Consider the following 19,154-nt stretch of genomic DNA (forward strand, 5'->3'; position numbering starts at 1 on the left):
CGTGGAGGGGTGCGACAAGATGGCGACTTGTTTTTACTGCGCGCGAGCGCATTGCGACAAGTATGTATTTACCCGATACGTTTCCTCACGTGACGGTGTTTATTTATTCATTCATTTATCCGTCTTCTGCCTTGGCGGTGTCTGTTCCTTTATAGCATCGATATTCTTCTTTCAATTCCCACATGTGTTTGTGCGGACTTTTGGTGTTGTACGAGGCAATTTCTTTTAAAATTTCTTTCAAAAATGTCTAAAAAATCGTCGATTAGATAAAAATTTATTTAGTTGAGAGATTACTGGTGGTTGGTCTGTCAGACGCAATAGATCTTTAAACGAATAGTACTGATGACGTTCAAAGCACTTGAATAAAATATCCATAACGGCTCTCTTGTCCTCTCTGGCTCGTTTTCCTTCCGTCTTTTTCTTTTCCTCATGCAGTATCTAAAGTAAAAGTACATACCGTGAACCATCAAAGCAAGATTGATCCTAATTACGTCTTCCTCGTGTCGAGATTTTGGCGCAAAGGTTCGAACTGGTCTCTCAAGTTGTTTGACAATGTCTTTTGACTGAGCCGAAGCTTCAATTCGTCGTCTAAGTACCACGTAAGAGAACAGCTTAAATATATTGCTATTTGCAAACACTTTTTCATTGACATATATACATCCGTTCCTTCTGGTCGACAATCAGCTCGCTTTTCAATTTTCCCAACGATAGAAAAGCGCTGAGCTATATCAAAAGATTTCTTTCCCCCCAGAGAGAAGGTATCTCCTTTTAGAACATACGAGGTAAACTTGAATCCGACTCCTTAGTCGCTAAAAATAAAGATTATCGACTAATTAATGAAAAAACGATACTTTTTCTTTGCACCGTCACTCGTCACGTTTTCGACGAAGACGAACATCTGTTGTCGTTCGGGAGGATTCAAATTCATCTTGTGCTCCAAAGGAAAACTGGTGTCCGGCGATTTCGATTTTAGCTTTTGCGACACGTTTAACGACAGCTAATTAAATTTCGCCACATTGATAAGAAACGTCAGAAAAATTTCGAAAACCTCGGGCTTTTTCTTCCCTCTAAAAAACGTCACGCTTTAGTTTCCCCCTTTACTGATCAAATAACGACTACGTGTTGATCTTGATCGTTCCTACTTCGCTGTCTTCGGCTGTTTCCCACGCTTCCTTCACGTAATTCGGCACCTGAAGAGCCTCTTCGATATCTCGTACGAAAATCCGAACGCGCGACTCACTTTAAGTAGCCAAACAGGCTTTCCAGCCGACGAAACGTCTAAGAAATCAACGTCTTCCGTCATCGCGCGATACGAAGGCTTCAGCGTAACGCACGCCTTTTCACAAAATGGCCATGTGTTCGACCACGTGCAGTTGTATCCTCTTTCTTTGCTTTCTGCTATCCGCACGAGCTCAAGACGTCTTCGGCTGCGGAGGATTCATTCAAGCGTCGATCGACATCGACTTTTCGGACGTCGAGGTGAAACTGTACAGCCGAAGCGAGTCGACGCCGCTCAAAGTGAAATACACAACCGATTGCGCGCCCAACGGCTACTTTCTCATCCCCCTGTACGAAAAGGGCTCGTTTACAATCAAAGTCGAATCGAAAAAGGGATGGAATTTCGAACCAGCCTACGTCGATATCAACGTGGACGGAAAAACGGATCCGTGCTCTCAAGGCGTCGATATTAATTTCGTATTTTCCGGGGTATCTGTCGTCGGTCGAGTAATCAGTCAGGGCCAGTTGGTCGGACCGGCCGGCGTCTCATTGAAATTGATGAAAAACGGCGAAACAATTCGAATGATCGAAACGGCCGATGGCGGAAAATTCGATTTTCCCAACGTTTTGCCCGGACGTCACGTGCTGAAAGGCGAGCACACATCGTGGCGATTTCAGTCGTCGACGCTCGACGTCGACGTGATGGCCGACAGCGTCGAAATGAAGGGAAATATCATTATAGCCGGATACGAAATCAGTGGGATGCTGACGAGCGATCAGGGAACGGTCGAAGGCGCTGAGTTCTTTCTTACGTGTCTGACGGGTAGTCTGAGAAAGGATATGATTGTTGGGTGTCGCGACGCCAAAGCAATTCCCAAGAACGTAGCACTACCTCTCATGTCGGACGATGACGAGGATATTCTTTGTATAGCAAAATCTGACTCGGAGGGAAAATTCGTTTTCGGATCTGTCCCAACGGGGAAGTATTACATATACGCTCGTTTTCAAACCGACGTCACTTACGAAGTTAATCCGGAAAAAATCGAATTGACAGTCGGTCACGATGACGTCAAATTGGCGGAAAAATTCGCAGTGACCGGCTTTCGCGTCGAAGGACGAATTGTGTATTCGACCGACGGAAAAGGAATCCCGTTGGCCGAAGTTCGAATCAAGGGCTTGGCTCGCGGCTTCACCGACGATTCCGGCTTCTTCGCCTTCGACGGAATCACGTCCGGCACGTACGACTTCGACGTGACGACGCCGCAACTGCGATTCGAAACGCGAACGCTTCGAGTCTCGCCGCGCCACGTCAAACTGCCCGTTTTTCACCCGGACGCGTTTCGCGTGTGCGGTCACGTCGCGATCAAGAGCCCGCCGAACACGCTCACTCTGCCTTCGAGTCGATTCGTCGCCGTCAAGTCGTCGACGAACAAGAAGTTCAAAGGCGTGAAAGCGAATTGGGACGAGAAGAACGACTTCTGCTTTTTCGTGCCGCCGGGCGATTACGTCGTCACGCCGATTCTCGCTTCGGACGACGCGGCGAACGGATTGGCGCTCGCTCCCGCCGAACTTCGCGTGACCGTCGTCGATCGGCCCATCGACGGTCTGCTCTTTTCTCAATTCCAAGCTCACATCGACGGCAAACTTCTCTGTCTTTCCCACGAGAAGTGCGACGGGATAACGATCGGCATCGAGGCGCTTCACGGCAGCAAGTATTCGAAAGAAACGGAGTCGGATCTGAAAGGGACGTTTCGATTCGAAAACGTATTGCCCGGTCGATATGAAATAACCGTGGCGAAGGAGACGTGGTGCTGGAGTAACGGCGCTCTGCAGATCGACGTGAAGGATAAGGATGAGGAAGTCGAGTTCGTTCACGAAGGATACGCGCTCGCCTGTCTTTCATCGCACGCGACTGGGCTGACGTACGAGCGCGGGAACGAGACGGGGAAACTGTCCATTGAGAAGGGCGTCAATAAAGCGTGTCTGTCCGAACCGGGGACGTACGTTCTCAAGCCCGTCTCCTGTCATCGGTTCGAGAAGAACGAGTACGAGTTCGACACGACGAAGCCGCGCGTGATTCAGCTGACGGCGAACTCGCACAGAGTCGTCGGCACGGTGATATCGTCCGAACCGTTGGAGACGATGAAGGTGCGCGTCGTCGAGAAGATTGAGCGCGGCGCCGATTCTGATCGCACGATCGGCGTGTCCAAACCGAAAAAAGTCAAAGGAGAAGAAATCTTTTATACTCACCTCTACGAATTCTGGGCGTCCGTGGGGACGATCGAGATCCGGCCCGTCATGGACGACTTCCTCTTCAAGCCCGCGTTTCAAAACGTCGTCATTCTCGACGAAGGATGTCCGGATCGCGTCGCACCGTTTCAGTCCGAACGAGGTCTCTACGTCGAAGGTCGCGTTCGTCCGCCAATTCGTGACGTCGAAATTGAAATCGTTACAAACGGAGGCGAGGTCTTCCACGTGGCAACCGATTCCGAAGGTCAATATCGTCACGGGCCCTTTGAAGCTAAAACCGAGTATAGCGTTAGTGCTACCAAAGAAGGCTACGTTCTTACGAAGACCGACGAGGGAAACGACTTCAAGGCAACGAAACTTGGCTATCTAACCATTCAACTAAGCGATTCCGATGATCAGCCGCTCGCCGGCGTTCTTCTCTCCCTAACAGGTCGTCAATATCGGAATAACACTCTAACGGGTCCGTCGGGGAGTATCACCTACAGAAAACTGGCTCCCGGGACGTACTTCGTTCGACCCCTTTTGAAAGAGTACGAATTCACGCCGGCGTCGCGTTCGATCGAAGTCGAGGAAGAAACGGAGGAGGCGATTCGCATCGAAGGTCGACAGGTGGCCTTTAGTTGCTACGGTCGCGCTCGCTCGTTGAGCGGGATGCCGGAGGAGGGCGTGACGATCGTTGCCGAGGGTCTCGCCTCGTGTGGAAATCAACGAGAAGAGACGAATACGAACGAGGAGGGCGAGTTTCGTCTGAGGGGTCTCCAGCCTCGGTGCAATTTTTCCATTGGGCTGGCGAACGGTAGTCTGGCTCGATCGCTTCCGTCTCGTCAAGTGGTCGACGTGCAGAATGCCGACGTGCGTGACGTCACAATGATTATAATTCGACGCACGGGCATGCTCGATTTGTCTGGGAACGTCATGACGGATCCGGCGTATTTGACGTCGATACAGATCAATCTTTATCAGGATGGTCGTCAGGATTCACCGCTTCACACCGTCTCGCTCAAATCGAGTTCCTTCTTCTACTTTCCCTCGCTTCCGGCTGACGGTCGAGCCTATATCGTCGAACTAGACACGCATCTCTCTCACAAGCAGTACACCTACGTTTTGCCGTCGAGTCAACGCTTTGTTGCCAAGGGAGACATCAAGCACGTGACGTTTGCATTTCGTGCAGAAAGGCGAACGGTCGACGCGGAACTGACAACTCAGGGATCTGTTGTGGCTGTAGCTGTCATCATAGGCATTGCCACTATTATAGCTGTAGTCTTCCAGACGCGATTCATTCCCGGCCTATCAGATAGGTTCGAAGCTGACTACAAGATGAAGTCCTTCAGAAAACGATGATTTATTTATAGTATTGATGTCCTTTGCGTTGTCGATGTTGTTGTTGTGTTTACTCTCACTGTTATTATGCTACTCGCTCTCGTGACTCGTTGGGCTACTGAGAGCTTCTCGAATAAGAGAATCCGTTACAGGTGGAAGGGTTTCGCCCATGCTGTCGTGTTCGCTGCAGTCCGCATATAGGCGAGGTGAATAGTACCAAGAACGAGAATTCTTAACAGGAGAGGAAGACGGTCTATCAATGGAGGAATTAGTTGGAGAAAGACATCCAACAGAAGAACAACTTTGAGCGGTGACGTCTTCCAATGATAGTGACTCTGTCCTTTCTATTGCGGTGGGTTGGAGTTTATTCGAAGATCCGCTGTTCAATGACGTTTCTCCGGTGGCCTTTTCTTTGTTCGAGATGATAGAAGGCAGAATTGGCCAAGGCTCTCTGAATTCTTTGGCGAGATTCTGATCCTTCGCTAGATGGCCCTGTTCTTGCATCTTATTCGTTGCTCGTCGTCGTTGCTCTTTGCAAAAAAAGGATGTCAATTTTGCTTGCTTTAGGCCGGCAGAAGAACTTGAGTAGCATGCGGGCTTGCTCTTCCTGTAACCGGCTGCACGTCTCTTCGCGTCTGTAGAAAGCCATTTACCACCGGAGGCGGCCGTATCCATTCCTAAAGCATCACCATAGACGTAGAGTAGTCTAGATCTACTGTTTAAAAAGTTTTTTAGAGGCCCCTATGCCATATCACTGGCAGTTGGATCCTATTTTTGGACGCAGATAAATGCATGCGACTCGTCTGGGTCCCCGAGCGACCTTTCTAAGCTAAATGAAGAGCTCACGAATTATTTTCTTCGTTTGCGAGTCGATCAGAGCGCTGGCGAGATAACGGGGCTATCGATTGGGAATGCTGTGACCTTTCCAACTTCTAGGAAGGCCGACTAGCGTCGAATTCGCTCGAGAGACGTCGCTGACTACGAACAGATGTCGAAGATCACGTGGCACAATCTATTTAGACTACAGTAGAACTACTAGAAACAGCATCGCATTCTCTACCTACTAGCGCAAACGGCAGAAAAAAATGCATTGAGCACAATTAGTCAGCTTGCCTGGTGTTTTTCACGTTTCGCAGACAAACGCTACGTTGTGGGTGCACGGCAAGTCATTCCAGGCGGTAGATGGCTCACCTCCAAGGGTATGGGCGCAATCCTCACCCCCACTGTCGTTTGGCTCTCCGCTGTTCCATTTTTGGAACGTGTCCGGAGAACCGTCAGACCAGACGAACCTGCCCTCGTGACCGATGTCATTGTATCCCAACCAGATCCAGCTAGAATGCAAACTCTGAACAAACGTGTATTCCTCTTGATTTGCAATTGACACCAGATCTCCTCCGTCAGCCTGACACTGTGCACGTGCATTTTGCCACGATTTACTCGACGAGAAATATTTGTAGCAGCTCTGTTGAAAGCGCGAATAACCGCTTGGACATGTAGCTAACGAAAAAATAAAAGTAATCACGGCCTAGTGTTGCGATAGATCCTGTGTGCGCTTACTGCATGAAGTTCCATCTCCAAAGAAGCCTGATTTGCACGTGCACGTGAATCCGTTCTCCGTGTCCGCGCAGACGGCGTTCTTGTCGCAATTGTGCGTACCTAGCACGCACTCATTCGGTGCTACAAAAACCAAAAATTGAGTACCCAAAAACAACAGCTAAATTCTCCTATTATTACTGCACTTCCTCCCGTCTCCAGCGTAGCCTGATTTGCACGTGCATTTGAATCTGTCCTCCGTGTCCGCACAGACGGCGTTCTCGCCGCAATCGTGCGTACCTAGCACGCACTCATTCGGTGCTACAAAAACCAAAAATTGAGTACCCAAAAACAGCAGCTAAATTCTCCTATTATTACTGCACTTCCTCCCGTCTCCAGCGTAGCCTGATTTGCACGTGCATTTGAATCCGTCCTCCGTGTCCGCACAGACGGCGTTCTCGTCGCAATCGTGCGTACCTAGCACGCACTCATTCGGAGCTACAAAAACCAAAAATGGAGTACCCAAAAACAACAGCTAATTCTCCTATTGTTACTGCACTTCCTCCCGTCTCCAACGTAACCGTCCACACACACGCAGGAAAACGCGCCCTCGCTGTTAATGCAAGTCGCGTCGATGGCACATTCGTGAGTTCCCGTTTCGCACTCGTCTACGTCTAAAACAAGGAGAAACCGAAATCGTTCAAGTTTCTATCGTCATGTTCATATTTTGTGTAATAAACCCTTCTGGCAGACATAGGAATGACAGTATCCGCACTGCTCGTCGTTCCAGTGATACAAATTTTTACTTCCCAACTCTAGAACGCAATTCTGCGAATTTCTGTAGTTGTTCGGTTGTCCGGCAGCCCAGTGCAAGAAGTCCAAATCGGTGCCGTCCGTCCAGTTGAAGTCGTCACCGGCGCGATGCAATCCGATCCACGACTTACCTGATGACAATGCGCCGACGAAGTACGCCTCCTGTTCATCATGTACGCTAGCCAGAGAGCCACCTTTGTTCTCACAAGTCGAATTCGCCGCCGTCCACGATTGGCATCGGCTAGATGACTTGTAGCAGTAGCCCTCGTGGGATAACCAGCCGTCTTCGCAGACATCTATGTGAAGACAAAATGTGCATGAAAACGAAAACTGTTAATGAATTATTGTACCCGGCAGAACGACGTAGTTGACCGAGAGGGGATCATAGCCGTTGCTACGAACTCGTATTTCTTTGACGCAAACGAGAAATTCGGAAACTGATACGTCCTGCATGCAGTAGATTAGATCAAGAGCTCTCCTAATTTCTCAAAGTCTGTACCTCGACCCAAGCGACGATGTCGTTATAAACTGCGGGAACGTGTCCGCTAATTGTCGTCTTGTGACTGGGCGAGACGAGTACGGTTGGCGAAGATGGATACGTGCGCGAAAACTCGACGCTCTAGAAAATCACAAGTTTAATCAATGAAAAGATTTTTCTGCCGCTAGAGCAAGTTGCCTTGCAGAAGGCGAAGTTGTGTCGTCGAGACGGTTGGAGATCTTGACCAGAGAAAGCAATGAGGCCTTGATCGGAGAAGATACTTCTCGATATTCTCGCTTCTCCTCCAACAGCCAGCCAAGTCTACGTGCAAAAGAAAATTTCACTTTCCCCAAATGGTCATTTCTACAATCACTAACAATCGAAATATTTTCGTGAGCGCCATCGAAATTCTGCAACTCCCTCACGCACAGTGAAAACGAATCGGTGCGAATGTCTTCAACCCACAAGCTGGCGGCGTCGTGTTTCAATCCTATGACGGAGTGACGTAGAGTGGCGAGAACGAGCGGCGGCGACGAGAAGGCTCTTTCCATCGTCACTTTCTCGCACGTCGTTCCCGTCCACCACTCGCTGTCGAGTTGAACGACGCCGCCCATTGAGCCGTCCGGAGCGCCCTGGTAGACGAGCCAATCGAGCGAGACGTCGGTCGTGTCGTGTCGTTCGCCTCGACCAGCGACGTAGACGCAAGCGGTCAGAGAATCGTTCGTGAGACGATCGATCCAGGCGACGGGTGCGTCGTGAATGTACGACGCGTCGACGGCGCTACGATGATCGACGGTGACGAGTGCGTGAATGGGTTTATTCGGGTAAAAGAGATAACTGTTGAAGACGATCGTCTCGCAATCGTATGTAGTCGAGGATTTGGAGCTCGGACGAGCGACCACGTTTCCACGTTGAAACGAAAACCCTACGGTTAATTAAGTAGGACTTTTAATAAAGTCAAAATTCAAAAATTCATGCATCGTATACCGTAGCAGCTTCCATTGTGATGAATAGTGATCTCGCTTTGGCGAGTGCGAAAAATGAAACGCTGGTACTCGCACTCGTTGTCGTACGTGACGGCGTTCGACGCGCAGACGGGATCGTCGACGTCGGTGCACGTCGGCGCGACGCACTCGAACGTATACGGTCCCGTGTCGACGCAGACGCCGAAATAATCGCAAACCACTCCCACGCACGGATCGACAACTGAACAAAGACATAGGCACAAAACTTTTAAAAAAGATTCATTCAGCTTACTTCCAACTGCTGCCCATGTAACTAGCATGTCGACCGGCTGCGTCGACTTTACGCAAATTCTGACACTAGATTGACTGGCCATCTGAGACACATATACAGTACTCATTATTTGTGTATAACGAGATGATTGAAGATGAGTTGACCTCAGTGTAAGCGATTGTGACTGTATCTTGTTGAGGAGCTGATGGAACTTCGGGAGACACGAGAACGGTCGGTCGCGTATCTCTGTAGTACTTGCTCTGGAAACTCACGATCTACATGAGCCGACTTCCTTAGACAAACTTGTCTAAACGTCGAAACTGACCTTGCAAGCTGAGCCAGCGCCCAACTCACTTTCCATGAAGTACAGTTGGCCGACTTCGGCTCCATCGACAAGACTCTGAAGGCCCAAGCTACCGTTGAACGTCAAAACGTCCTAAAACTGTGTCATTAGAAAGCGCACTTCTTACGCACGCAGCAATCTATCACCGTTTGGAAACCGCTGTGAACGCCCGAGAATATTTGCGCCTCTTTGTAGCAGAAAACGAATCGACGCCCGCCCGTGTTCTCCGTCCAAAGAAACGCTCCGTCTGCGCCAGTAACTTCGGGAACGGACCTCACCGCCGTCGTAAGCAGATTCGACATAAGTGCCGTAGACTGCGCGCCATAGAAAAACATCATTAGTAGTTAGCTCCAGCTTGTATACGCATCCTTTACCGTTTCTTCCCTGCAGTGCTTTTCCGCCGTAAAATCTGAAAAGCCGACCACCGCATCTTGAATCAGATCCCGTGGCGCTGACATCAAAAACGAGCGACGCGTGGAGACGTAGGCAAGCCACTCGACGCTCAGTTCCAACGGTCCGCCGAGGCCGCTCCGAGCGGCACACGCATCAAAGCCGCGATTAGTGACCCCTTGGATCCACGTCGATAGAGCTGTTTGATTCAAGGCGGCAGCGGATCGGCGAAAGCCGACGCCGGCTTGGACGTGAACGGTTTCGGACGATTGCAGATTTAGGAAAGGACTTGGAAAGGCGACGTGGGTGCACGCGTGGCCGCACGTCAATTTCGATAGTGTGAAGTCTTTATGGCCAAAAATTGCCGAGTGACCTAGCATAGTCGGGATTAGGTTAGAGGCGAAAAGCCCGTGGGCATGAGTACCAAAACTGCTTGGAGTCTCCTTAGTAGACAAGAGGTCGGCTTCTTCTGGCAGCGAAAAGGCTATTTCAGCCGCTGAGTAGAACACCGACAGGGTAAGAAGAATCAACGCTCGGCGAAAGTTGTCCATTCTGTGTGAGAAATGGCACTGTCTCTCAGTTTGACTGCATCGCTCGGCTATTTAAGCAGGTTCGTCGAGCAATCAGATGCGTCGCGGTTACGCTTTGTTTATTGGCTCTCCGCTTTTAAAACGAGGGCAGCTCGCCGTTTGATCTGTTAGACACGGTAATCTAGTGCGTGTATAAGAAACGGTTTTCCGCACAGGTGCCAAGAATCCGCATTCTATGCTTACTCTAATCAAAATAATACGTTCACTTATAGCCGCTTCACCTGGTTAGTTACTTTTCTGTCGGCAATTCGCACCTAATAACTGATGGCAAACACCTGTGTTTTGTGGCCAGCTAACGATGAGGAGCGTTTGCCTAACGTCATCTTCGCCAATTGTTTCTACTATTAGAGCACGGCGAGCAAATCAAATGCGCGTGCAAACGTGGGGCAGATAAACGTTTATTCTCAACATGAGAAATCAAATGCGCGTGCAAACGCGGGGCAGATAAACATGCTCAACATGAGACCATTTAAGTCCATTTGCCACCGAGGCTATTCTGAGCTGACACTCGGTCTTTACTCGCAAAAAAGGCGGTAAAAAAGCAGTGGGTAAGAGAACTGCGTACGTGTATGCACATATAAGCCAAAAGCTACTACACGCCGTATAGTAGCGTAACTAAGGTCAACAACCAGCACAGGATCTGGAGTTAAGACTACAGCAAACATTTACAATATTGAGCGTTTCAGCGACGTTTCCGTGTACAAAAGTCCGCCACAGCTATTGCGTCTTTGTCGCGGTCGGTGCTGCCATCTAGCTCTCTGATCAAGTACTTATATTTGCTCGAAAGCAAAGGGATATAAAATCCTCAGAGACTACACAGCCCCTAGCTGAGCATCGTTTAGTCGAGCTCAAACGCTCTTCCGGTGTCCTCACAAGGCGACTGAGTGGTTATTGGCTGGTAGCTAAGTGGAAAATCGCACTGGCAATGACAAAATTACGGATCCGTGACGAAATGACTGCATTCGATCCCCTCAGTACGCACTACGTGCCGTCGCAAGCCCGTGGACAGTCTTTCCGGAGTCTCCGCCGGTCTCTCCGGGGGTCTCTCCGCCGGTCCGTCCGAGTCTCCGGGACGTAGACTAATCCTACGCGCGTTAGCCTACCAATCCCAGACAATTTTCCCAGGGATTTTCCGTGAGCCAAGGGATTCCCTCAGGGAAAATGATCTTATTGCAGAATGACGTCCATGACATCATCATTGCTCAGCAGAATGACATCTCACCGCGCTATTTAGGTCAGCCACACGTCGACCGTTCGCCAGTGTAGGTAGCGTGTAGCTTCGGCCCTCGATCTAATCCTATTTTCCATACGTGCAACGCGACGTAGTCTATCTAAGAAGAATCTGAAATCATGTCCAGCGTGTTGTTTGATCCCTCTTTCCGTCATGCTACCCTCTTTGGTCTTGTGAGCGACGATGAAACCGTTGCGACGGGAGTTGCGGCCACGCGGAAGCCAATCAACAAAGCAAAGAAAAAAGTAGTCGAAGAAATGGTCTATGAGGGCCTCAAAGCGTCGCCACATTCTATGAAGCTCAACAACATAGAGCAAGTTGGAAGCACTGAATGCAGATCCAGAGAGTTCAGAAAACGAGCGCAGCCGTTTGCCAATCCAAACTTGAAACTGCTTTTTCACGGAACGCAAGAAAAAAACCACGCAACCATTTTCGAAGAAGGTTTCTTGTTAGATCCTGATCATTGGGGAGACACTGACAAGGGCTTTATTGGTCAAGGAGTTTACACGAGCCCTTTGCCTGAGTATTCTGCTGCTTACATCAAGAAAACAGAAGGTATTACGAGATTTGCTTACACTGATCCTGTGGCTTTGGGAACAAAGTTTGCGCTGCTGGGGTGCGTTGTTGTGACGGGAAGAACAAGGTACCTTTCAAAAAAAGAATACGGTACAGAAATCGATGGTTATGACAGTCACACCTCTTGGGTTACAGCAAACGGTGATCCAACAGAAGAGATCGCGGAAGAAAGATTCGCCAAGGAGTACGCTATAAAAGAAGTAGCTGGGGTTTATGCCAGATACGTTATCACGCTGACGCGAGTGAACAAAGAAACCATCTGGTTTGATCCCAATATTGAAAACGGAGAAAATGCTCAACACAGATTAGATCTTGAGCGCTTGAACGGCTTTGCTCTCTATGCAGTTAGCGACCAAGCAAAGGCTTTGGCCGTGATGAAAAGAAAGAAAAAGGAAACTTCTTACAGAATTGTAACAGCTGGCAGGGACGGAGAAGAGTTTGTCAGAAAAATTCGTGCCGCCGGCATCACTGATCGCGTTCTGGTTTTCTGCATGAATGTGAAGTATCACCAGTCGTGGGCCAAGAAATTCTCAGACGTTCTTGTAACGAACACGACATCACAGATGAAAGCATTTGCTTCGTGGCAAAACTGACTGAGACTGCTACTACCGCTGAATTTGTCTAATTCAAATTCAATTCATCACTTGCTGACATGTTTACGCTGCCTTTGTCCTGTGTGTAGTAAACAATTGTATAGCTGTCTAATAAAACTGTTGCGTTGTGACCGTGCCGACTGTATTTGTGTAGTTACCTACAGATTGACTTCGAGTTGCGGTACATTGGAGCATAAAGAAAACCACACATCTCACCAATCAGTCTAACAAAAAAACGCGTCAAAAAAGATTTGTTCAAGGCCCTACATTTCAACTACGATGCTAACCCAGTCACTCACTCAGTAATCATTTTTAAGTAAATAATCGGCCAGTTTGTTTACAACGACATTGCTTGCATCTCCGGATCCTTCTTCTACTTTCCCTCGCTTCCGGCTGACGGTCGAGCCTATATCGTGGAACTAGACACGCATCTCTCTCACAAGCAGTACACATACGTTTTGCCGTCGAGTCAACGTTTTGTTGCCAAGGGAGACATCAAGCACGTGACGTTCGCATTTCGTGCGGAAAGGCGAACGGTCGACGCGGAACTGACAACTCAGGGATCTGTTGTGGCTGTAGCTGTCATCATAGGCATTGCCACTATTATAGCTGTAGTCTTCCAGACGCGATTCATTCCCGGCCTATCAGATAGGTTCGAAGCTGACTACAAGATGAAGTCCTTCAGAAAACGATGATTTATTTATATTGATGTAGTATTGACGTCCTTTGCGTTGTCGATGTTGTTGTTGTGTTACTCTCACTGTTATTATGCTACTCGCTCTCGTGACTCGTTGGGCTACTGGGAGCTTCTCGAATAAGAGAATCCGTTACAGGTGGAAGGGTTTCGCCCATGCTGTCGTGTTCGCTGCAGTCCGCATATAGGCGAGGTACAAAGGACGAGAATTCTTGACAGGAGAGGAAGACGGTCTATCAATGGAGGAATTAGTCGGAGAAGGACATCCAACAGAAGAACAACTTTGAGCGGTGACGTCTTCCGATGATAGTGACTCTGTCCTTTCTATAGCGGTGGGTTGGAGTTTATTCAAAGAACCGCTGTTCAATGACGTTTCTCCTGTGGCCTTTTCTTTGTTTGAGATGATGGAAATTGGCCAAGGCTCTCTGAATTCTTTGGCGAGATTCTGATCCTTTGCTAGACGGCCCTTTTCTTGCATCTTATTCGTTGCTCGTCGTCGTCGTTGCTCTTTGCAAAAAAAGGAAGTCAATCTTGCTTGTTTTAGGCTGGTAGCAGAGCTTGATGTGGGTTTGCTCTTCCTGTAACCGGCTGCACGTTTCTTCGCGTCTGTAGAAAGCCATTTACCGCCGGGGGCCGTATCCATTTCTATAAAGCATCACCATAGACGTCTAGACTAGATCTACTGTTCAAAACGTTTTTTAGAGGCCCCCATGCCATATCACTGGCAGTTGGATCCTATTTTGGACGCAGATAAATGCATGCGACTCGTCTGGGTCCCCGAGCGACCTTTCTAAGCTAAATGAAGAGCTCACGAATTATTTTCTTCGTTTGCGAGTCGATCAGAGCGAATCCGGCGCTAGTTGACCGTCCTAGAAGTCGAAAAAGTCGCAGAGTTCTCAATCGATAACGTCGTTATCTCACCAGCTCTCGAGAGACGTCGCTAAAGGGAAGGAAACGAAAGGTCAGTCTATTTCTCTACACCACCAGCTAGGCTACTACAAACGGCAGACAAAAATCCATGGAGCTCAATTAGTCAGCAGGGTCTTGATCTTTTTATGCTTCGCAGACAAACGCTGTTTGGTGGGTGCACGGCAAGTCATTCCAGGTAGAAGATGGTTCACCTCCGTGGGTGTGAGCGCAATCCTCATTCCCAAAGTTGTCTGGCTGTATGCTGCTCCATTTTTGGAACGTGTATGGAGAACCGTCCGACCAGACGAACCGGCCCTCGTGACCAATGTCATTGTATCCCAACCAGGTGAAACCAGAAGAATACAAACTCTGAACAAACGTATATTCCTCCTGATTTGCAATTGACACCAGATCTCCTCCGTCTGCCTGACACTGTGCACGTGCATCTTGCCACGATTTAGGCGACAAGAAATATTTGTAGCAGCTCTGTTGAAAGGGCGAATAACCGCTTGGACATGTAGCTAACGAAAAAATAAAAGTAATCACGGCCTAGTGTTGCGATAGATCCTGTGTGCGCTTACTGCATGAAGTTCCATCTCCAAAGAAGCCTGATTTGCACGTGCAATTGAATCCGTCCTCCGTGTCCGCGCAGACGGCGTTCTCGTCGCAATCGTGCGTACCTAGCACGCACTCATTCGGAGCTACACAAACCAAAAATTGAGTACCCAAAAACAACAGCTAAATTCTCCTATTACTGCACTTCCTCCCGTCTCCAACGTAACCGTCCACACACGCGCAGGAAAACGCGCCCTCGCTATTCATGCACTTCGCGTCGACGGCACATTCATGAGTTCCCGTTTCGCACTCGTCTACATCTAAAACAAGAATAAAACGCAATCGTTTCTATCGATTGTTGTTATTAATTATTTACCCTTCTGGCAGACATAGGAATGACAGTATCCGCACTGCTCGTCGTTCCAGTGATACAATTTTTTACTGCCCAACTCTAGAACGCAATTCTGCGAATTTCTGTAGTTATTCGGTTGTTTGGCAGCCCAGTGCAAGAAATCCAAATCGGTGCCGTCCGTCCAATCAAAGTCGTCAGCGGCGCGATGCAATCCGATCCACGACTTACCTGACGACAATGCGCCGACGAAGTACGCCTCCTGTTCATCATGTACGCTGGCCAGAGAGCCGCCTTTGTTCTCACAAGTCGAATTCGCCGCCGTCCACGATTGGCATCGGCTAGATGACTTGTAGCAGTAGCCCTCGTGGGGTAACCAGCCGTCTTCGCAGACAGCTATGTGGAGAGAAAATGTGCAAGAAAAACGAAAACTGTTAATGAATTAGTGTACCCGGCAGAACGACGTAGTTGACTGATAGAGGATCATAGCTGTTGCTACGAACTCGTATTTCCTTGACGCAAACGAGAAATTCGGAAACTGATACGTCCTGCATGAAGTAGATTATAGAGCAAAGAGCTGTCCTTAATTTCTCAAAGTCTGTACCTCGACCCAAGCGACGATATCGTTATAAACTGCGGGAACGTGTCTGCTAATTGTCGTCTTGTGACTGGGCGAGACGAGTACGGTCGGAGACGATGGATACGTGCGCGAATACTCGACGCTCTAGAAAATCACAAGTTTAATTAATGAAAAGATTTTTTCTGCCGCTAGAGCAAGTTGCCTTGCAGAAGGCGAAGTCGTGTAGTTGAGACGGTTGGAGATCTTGACCAGAGAAAGCAATGAGGCCTTGATCCGAGAAGATAGTCTTTGATATTCTCGCTTCTCCTCCAACAGCCAGCCAAGTCTACACGTAAAAAAGACTTAACGTTCAAAGCGTCATTTCTATAGCTACTAACAATCGAAATGTTTTCGTGAGCGCCATCGAAATTCTGCAACTCCCTCACGCACAGTGAAAACGAATCGGTACGAATGTCTTCAACCCACAAGCTGGCAGCATCGTGTTTCAATCCTTTGACGGAATGACGTAGAGTGGCGAGAACGAGCGGCGGCGACGAGAACGCTCTTTCCATCGTCACTTTCTCGCACGTCGTTCCCGTCCACCACTCGCTGTCGAGTTGAAAGACGCCGCCCATTGAGCCGTCCGGAGCGCCCTGGTAGACGAGCCAATCGAGCGAGACGTCGGTCGTGTCGTGTCGTTCGCTTCGACCAGCGACGTAGACGCAAGCGGTCAGAGAATCGTTCGTGAGACGATCGATCCAGGCGACGGGTGCATCGTGGATGTACGACGCGTCGACGGCGTTACGATGGTCGACGGTGACGAGAGCGTGAATGGGTTTGTTCGGGTAAAAGAGATGACTGTTGAAGAAAATCGTCTCGCAATCATATGTAGTCGAGGATTTGGAGCTCGGACGAGCGACCACGTTTCCACGTTGAAACGAAAACCCTATGGGGACTTTTAAAAGTCAAAATTCAAAATTCATGCATCGTATACCGTAGCAGTTTCCATTGTGATGAATAGCGATCTCGCTTTGGCGAGTGCGAAAAATGAAACGCTGGTACTCGCACTCGTTGTCGTACGTGACGGCGTTCGACGCGCAGACGGGATCGTCGACGTCGGTGCACGTCGGCGGATCGCACCTGAACGTATACGGTCCCGTGTCGACGCAGACGCCGAAATAATCGCAAACCACTCCCACGCACGGATCGACAACTGAACAAAGACATAGGTACAAAAATTTTAAAAAGATTCACTCAGCTTACTTCCAACTGCTGCCCATGTAACTAGCATGTCGACCGGCTGCGTCGACTTTACGCAAATTCTGACACTAGATTGACTGGCCATCTGAGACACATATACAGTACTCATTATTTGTGTATAACGAGATGATTGAAGATGAGTTGACCTCAGTGTAAGCGATTGTGACTGTATCTTGTTGAGGAGCTGATGGAACTTCGGGAGACACGAGAACGGTCGGTCGCGTATCTCTGTAGTACTTGCTCTGGAAACTCACGATCTACATGAGCCGACTTCCTTAGACAAACTTGTCTAAACGTCGAAACTGACCTTGCAAGCTGAGCCAGCGCCCAACTCACTTTCCATGAAGTACAGTTGGCCGACTTCGGCTCCATCGACAAGACTCTGAAGGCCCAAGCTACCGTTGAACGTCAAAACGTCCTAAAACTGTGTCATTAGAAAGCGCACTTCTTACGCAGCAATCTATCACCGTTTGAAAACCGCTGTGAACGCCCGAGAATATTTGCGCCTCTTTGTAGCAGAAACCAAATCGACGCTCGCCCGTGTTCTCCGTCCAAAGAAACGCTCCGTCTGCGCCAGTAACTTCGGGAACGGACCTCACTGCCGTCGTAAGCAGATTCGACATAAGTGCCGTAGACTGCGCGACATGAAAAACATCATTAGTAGTTACATGTAGTTCCAGCTTACGCATCCTTTACCGTTTCTTCCCTGCAGTGCTTTTCCGCCGTAAAATCTGAAAAGTCGACCACCGCATCTTGAATCAGATCCCGTGGCGCTGACATCAAAAACGAGCGACGCGTGGAGACGTAGGCAAGCCACTCGACGCTCAGTTCCAACGGTCCGCCGAGGCCGCTCCGAGCGGCACACGCATCAAAGCCGCGATTAGTGACCCCTTGGATCCACGTCGATAGAGCTGTTTGATTCAAGGCGGCAGCGGATCGGCGAAAGCCGACGCCGGCTTGGACGTGAACGGTTTCGGATGATTGCAGATTTAGGAAAGGACTTGAAAAGGCGACGTGGGTGCACGCGTGGCCGCACGTCAATTTCGATAGCGTGAAGTCGTTATGACCAAAAATTGCAGAGTGACCTAGACGTATAGTTAGGTTATAGAGGTGTAAAAACGTTCGCTTGGATACCAAAACTGCTTGGGGTCTCCTTAGTAGTAGACAGGAGGTCGGCTTCTTCTGGCAGCGAAACGGCTATTTCAGCCGCTGAGAAGAACACCGACAGGATAAGAGGAATCAACGCTCGACGAAGGTTGTCCATTTTGCGTGCGAAATGGCACTGTCTCTCAGTTTGACTGCACCGCTCGGCTATCTAAGCAGGTTCGTCGAGCAATCAGATTCGTCGCGGTTATGCTTTGTTTATTAGCTCTCCGCTTTTAACGAAGGCGGATCGCCGTTTAATTAATTGATCTGATGGACACGGTAATTTTGTGTGTATTAATTATTAAACACGGTTTTCCCCACACTGCCGGGAAATCCGTGTTCTATAGTCCGAAGACGTTCGCTTATAGTCGTTTAGCTACTCTCCTTGTCAGCAATTTGCATATAAGTGATGGTAAACAGTTCGCGAAGCTTTCCAGCTAACAATGAGGAGCGTTTGCTAAAGAACGGTGAACAATCCCAGGCTATTCGGACTTTATAAAAGACGGTAAGAAGGCAGTGAGTAACGAACTGCGCAGTTGGAGTTAAGAGTACAGTAAACATTTACAATATTGAGCGTTTCGGCGAAGAGGATTGTTCCCCCCGGAACACCAGGGCGCGCAAAAAAGCAAGCTCTCTAAGAAATTAACACATTTTTAGGGGGTTTAGGGTTAGTCTCGCGTAGCCAGACCCTCCCCCTTCGTGTTGATAGGGTCTGGTGACATCCCTTTGATGTCGCTGTGTTCCGCTGCCCCAATTATGGGGGGGGGGGGGATAATTGGTAGTCACATGCCATAGCGTGTCTCTCCCGGCGTGGATATCAACACGAAGGGGGAGGGTCTGGCTACGCGAGACTAGTTCAGGGGTTAGCATAAAGAAAACCACACATCTCACCAATCATCAAAAAACGCGTCAAAAAAGATTTGTTCAAAGGCCTATTTTGCAAACACATTTCAACTACAATGCTAACCCAGTCACTCACTCAGTAATCGTTTTTAAGTAAATAATCGGCCAGTTTGTTTACAACGACATTGCACGGACCCGCTTGCATCCCCGGATCGTACAGTGCAATGATAATTGCCGTGTCCGTTACAACGCAAACGCACCCACTCTG

General features: G+C 48.9%; 4 protein-coding genes across 10 annotated transcripts; 1 reads left to right on the forward strand and 3 right to left on the reverse strand.

Moving 5' to 3' along the window:
• Positions 1–27: 27 nt before the first annotated feature.
• On the reverse strand, positions 28–1,350 carry LOC136195753 (general transcription factor IIF subunit 2-like). Its single transcript, XM_065985203.1, has 9 exons — positions 1,241–1,350; positions 1,120–1,190; positions 1,049–1,067; positions 865–997; positions 780–809; positions 639–723; positions 492–588; positions 295–438; positions 28–247 (listed from the first exon to the last, which is right to left on the reverse strand). Exons 1-9 carry the CDS (start codon positions 1,301–1,303, stop codon positions 116–118), a joined length of 774 nt encoding a protein of 257 aa, XP_065841275.1. The 5' UTR covers positions 1,304–1,350; the 3' UTR covers positions 28–115.
• LOC136195732 (BOS complex subunit NOMO3-like) lies at positions 1,336–4,940 on the forward strand. Its single transcript, XM_065985171.1, has one exon. The coding sequence runs from the start codon at positions 1,348–1,350 to the stop codon at positions 4,807–4,809; it is 3,462 nt and encodes a 1,153-aa protein (XP_065841243.1). The 5' UTR covers positions 1,336–1,347; the 3' UTR covers positions 4,810–4,940.
• An 851-nt stretch (positions 4,941–5,791) lies between these two features.
• Positions 5,792–11,233, reverse strand: LOC136195734 (uncharacterized). 2 transcript variants are annotated; one of them, XM_065985174.1, is made up of 18 exons: positions 10,393–11,233; positions 10,006–10,344; positions 9,566–9,954; positions 9,338–9,505; positions 9,174–9,284; positions 9,013–9,123; positions 8,870–8,951; positions 8,600–8,818; positions 7,990–8,537; positions 7,811–7,933; positions 7,634–7,753; positions 7,485–7,581; positions 7,062–7,430; positions 6,876–6,995; positions 6,700–6,819; positions 6,523–6,642; positions 6,346–6,465; positions 5,792–6,285 (listed from the first exon to the last, which is right to left on the reverse strand). In XM_065985174.1, exons 2-18 carry the CDS (start codon positions 10,130–10,132, stop codon positions 5,912–5,914), a joined length of 3,318 nt encoding a protein of 1,105 aa, XP_065841246.1. In that variant the 5' UTR covers positions 10,133–10,344; positions 10,393–11,233; the 3' UTR covers positions 5,792–5,911. The 2 variants fall into 2 exon arrangements, with proteins under 2 accessions (XP_065841246.1, XP_065841245.1); XM_065985173.1 differs by having other exon boundaries at positions 10,006–11,233.
• Positions 11,234–12,736: 1,503 nt separating this feature from the next.
• LOC136195735 (uncharacterized) lies at positions 12,737–19,026 on the reverse strand. 6 transcript variants are annotated; one of them, XR_010671933.1, is made up of 17 exons: positions 18,032–19,026; positions 17,594–17,982; positions 17,365–17,532; positions 17,205–17,315; positions 17,044–17,154; positions 16,901–16,982; positions 16,632–16,850; positions 16,036–16,583; positions 15,861–15,983; positions 15,683–15,802; positions 15,530–15,626; positions 15,106–15,474; positions 14,930–15,049; positions 14,756–14,875; positions 14,187–14,695; positions 14,078–14,134; positions 12,737–13,910 (listed from the first exon to the last, which is right to left on the reverse strand). XR_010671933.1 is itself a non-coding variant. In XM_065985175.1 (15 exons), exons 1-15 carry the CDS (start codon positions 18,159–18,161, stop codon positions 14,319–14,321), a joined length of 3,084 nt encoding a protein of 1,027 aa, XP_065841247.1. In that variant the 5' UTR covers positions 18,162–19,026; the 3' UTR covers positions 12,737–14,318. The 6 variants fall into 6 exon arrangements, 1 of the variants encoding a protein (XP_065841247.1); XR_010671936.1 differs by having other exon boundaries at positions 12,737–13,498; positions 13,548–13,910; positions 14,078–14,695; XR_010671934.1 differs by having other exon boundaries at positions 12,737–12,977; positions 13,027–13,910; positions 14,078–14,695.
• Between the last annotated feature and the right edge of the window lie 128 nt (positions 19,027–19,154).

Source organism: Oscarella lobularis, chromosome 14 (genome assembly GCF_947507565.1).
Source record: "Oscarella lobularis chromosome 14, ooOscLobu1.1, whole genome shotgun sequence".
In the NCBI taxonomy this organism is placed as follows: Eukaryota; Metazoa; Porifera; class Homoscleromorpha; order Homosclerophorida; family Oscarellidae; genus Oscarella; species Oscarella lobularis.

What these genes read in the sequence shown, in the direction of transcription:
- LOC136195753 (XM_065985203.1), bottom strand. Translation starts at nt 1,303, where the DNA reads ATGACGGAAGACGTTGATTTCTTAGACGTTTCGTCGGCTGGAAAGCCT. An exon ending in GTCGGATTCAAGTTTACCTC is followed by an intron (nt 724 to 779) that starts GTATGTTCTAAA and finishes CTTTTGATATAG; the next exon opens with CTCAGCGCTTTTCTATCGTT. An exon ending in AATCTCGACACGAGGAAGAC is followed by an intron (nt 439 to 491) that starts GTAATTAGGATC and finishes CTTTTACTTTAG; the next exon opens with ATACTGCATGAGGAAAAGAA.
- LOC136195732 (XM_065985171.1), top strand. Translation starts at nt 1,348, where the DNA reads ATGGCCATGTGTTCGACCACGTGCAGTTGTATCCTCTTTCTTTGCTTT.
- LOC136195734 (XM_065985174.1), bottom strand. Translation starts at nt 10,132, where the DNA reads ATGGACAACTTTCGCCGAGCGTTGATTCTTCTTACCCTGTCGGTGTTC. An exon ending in GCGCTGGCTCAGCTTGCAAG is followed by an intron (nt 9,124 to 9,173) that starts GTCAGTTTCGAC and finishes CGGCTCATGTAG; the next exon opens with ATCGTGAGTTTCCAGAGCAA. An exon ending in TTCCTATGTCTGCCAGAAGG is followed by an intron (nt 6,996 to 7,061) that starts GTTTATTACACA and finishes TCCTTGTTTTAG; the next exon opens with ACGTAGACGAGTGCGAAACG.
- LOC136195735 (XM_065985175.1), bottom strand. Translation starts at nt 18,161, where the DNA reads ATGGACAACCTTCGTCGAGCGTTGATTCCTCTTATCCTGTCGGTGTTC. An exon ending in GCGCTGGCTCAGCTTGCAAG is followed by an intron (nt 17,155 to 17,204) that starts GTCAGTTTCGAC and finishes CGGCTCATGTAG; the next exon opens with ATCGTGAGTTTCCAGAGCAA. An exon ending in TCACAATGGAAACTGCTACG is followed by an intron (nt 16,584 to 16,631) that starts GTATACGATGCA and finishes AAGTCCCCATAG; the next exon opens with GGTTTTCGTTTCAACGTGGA.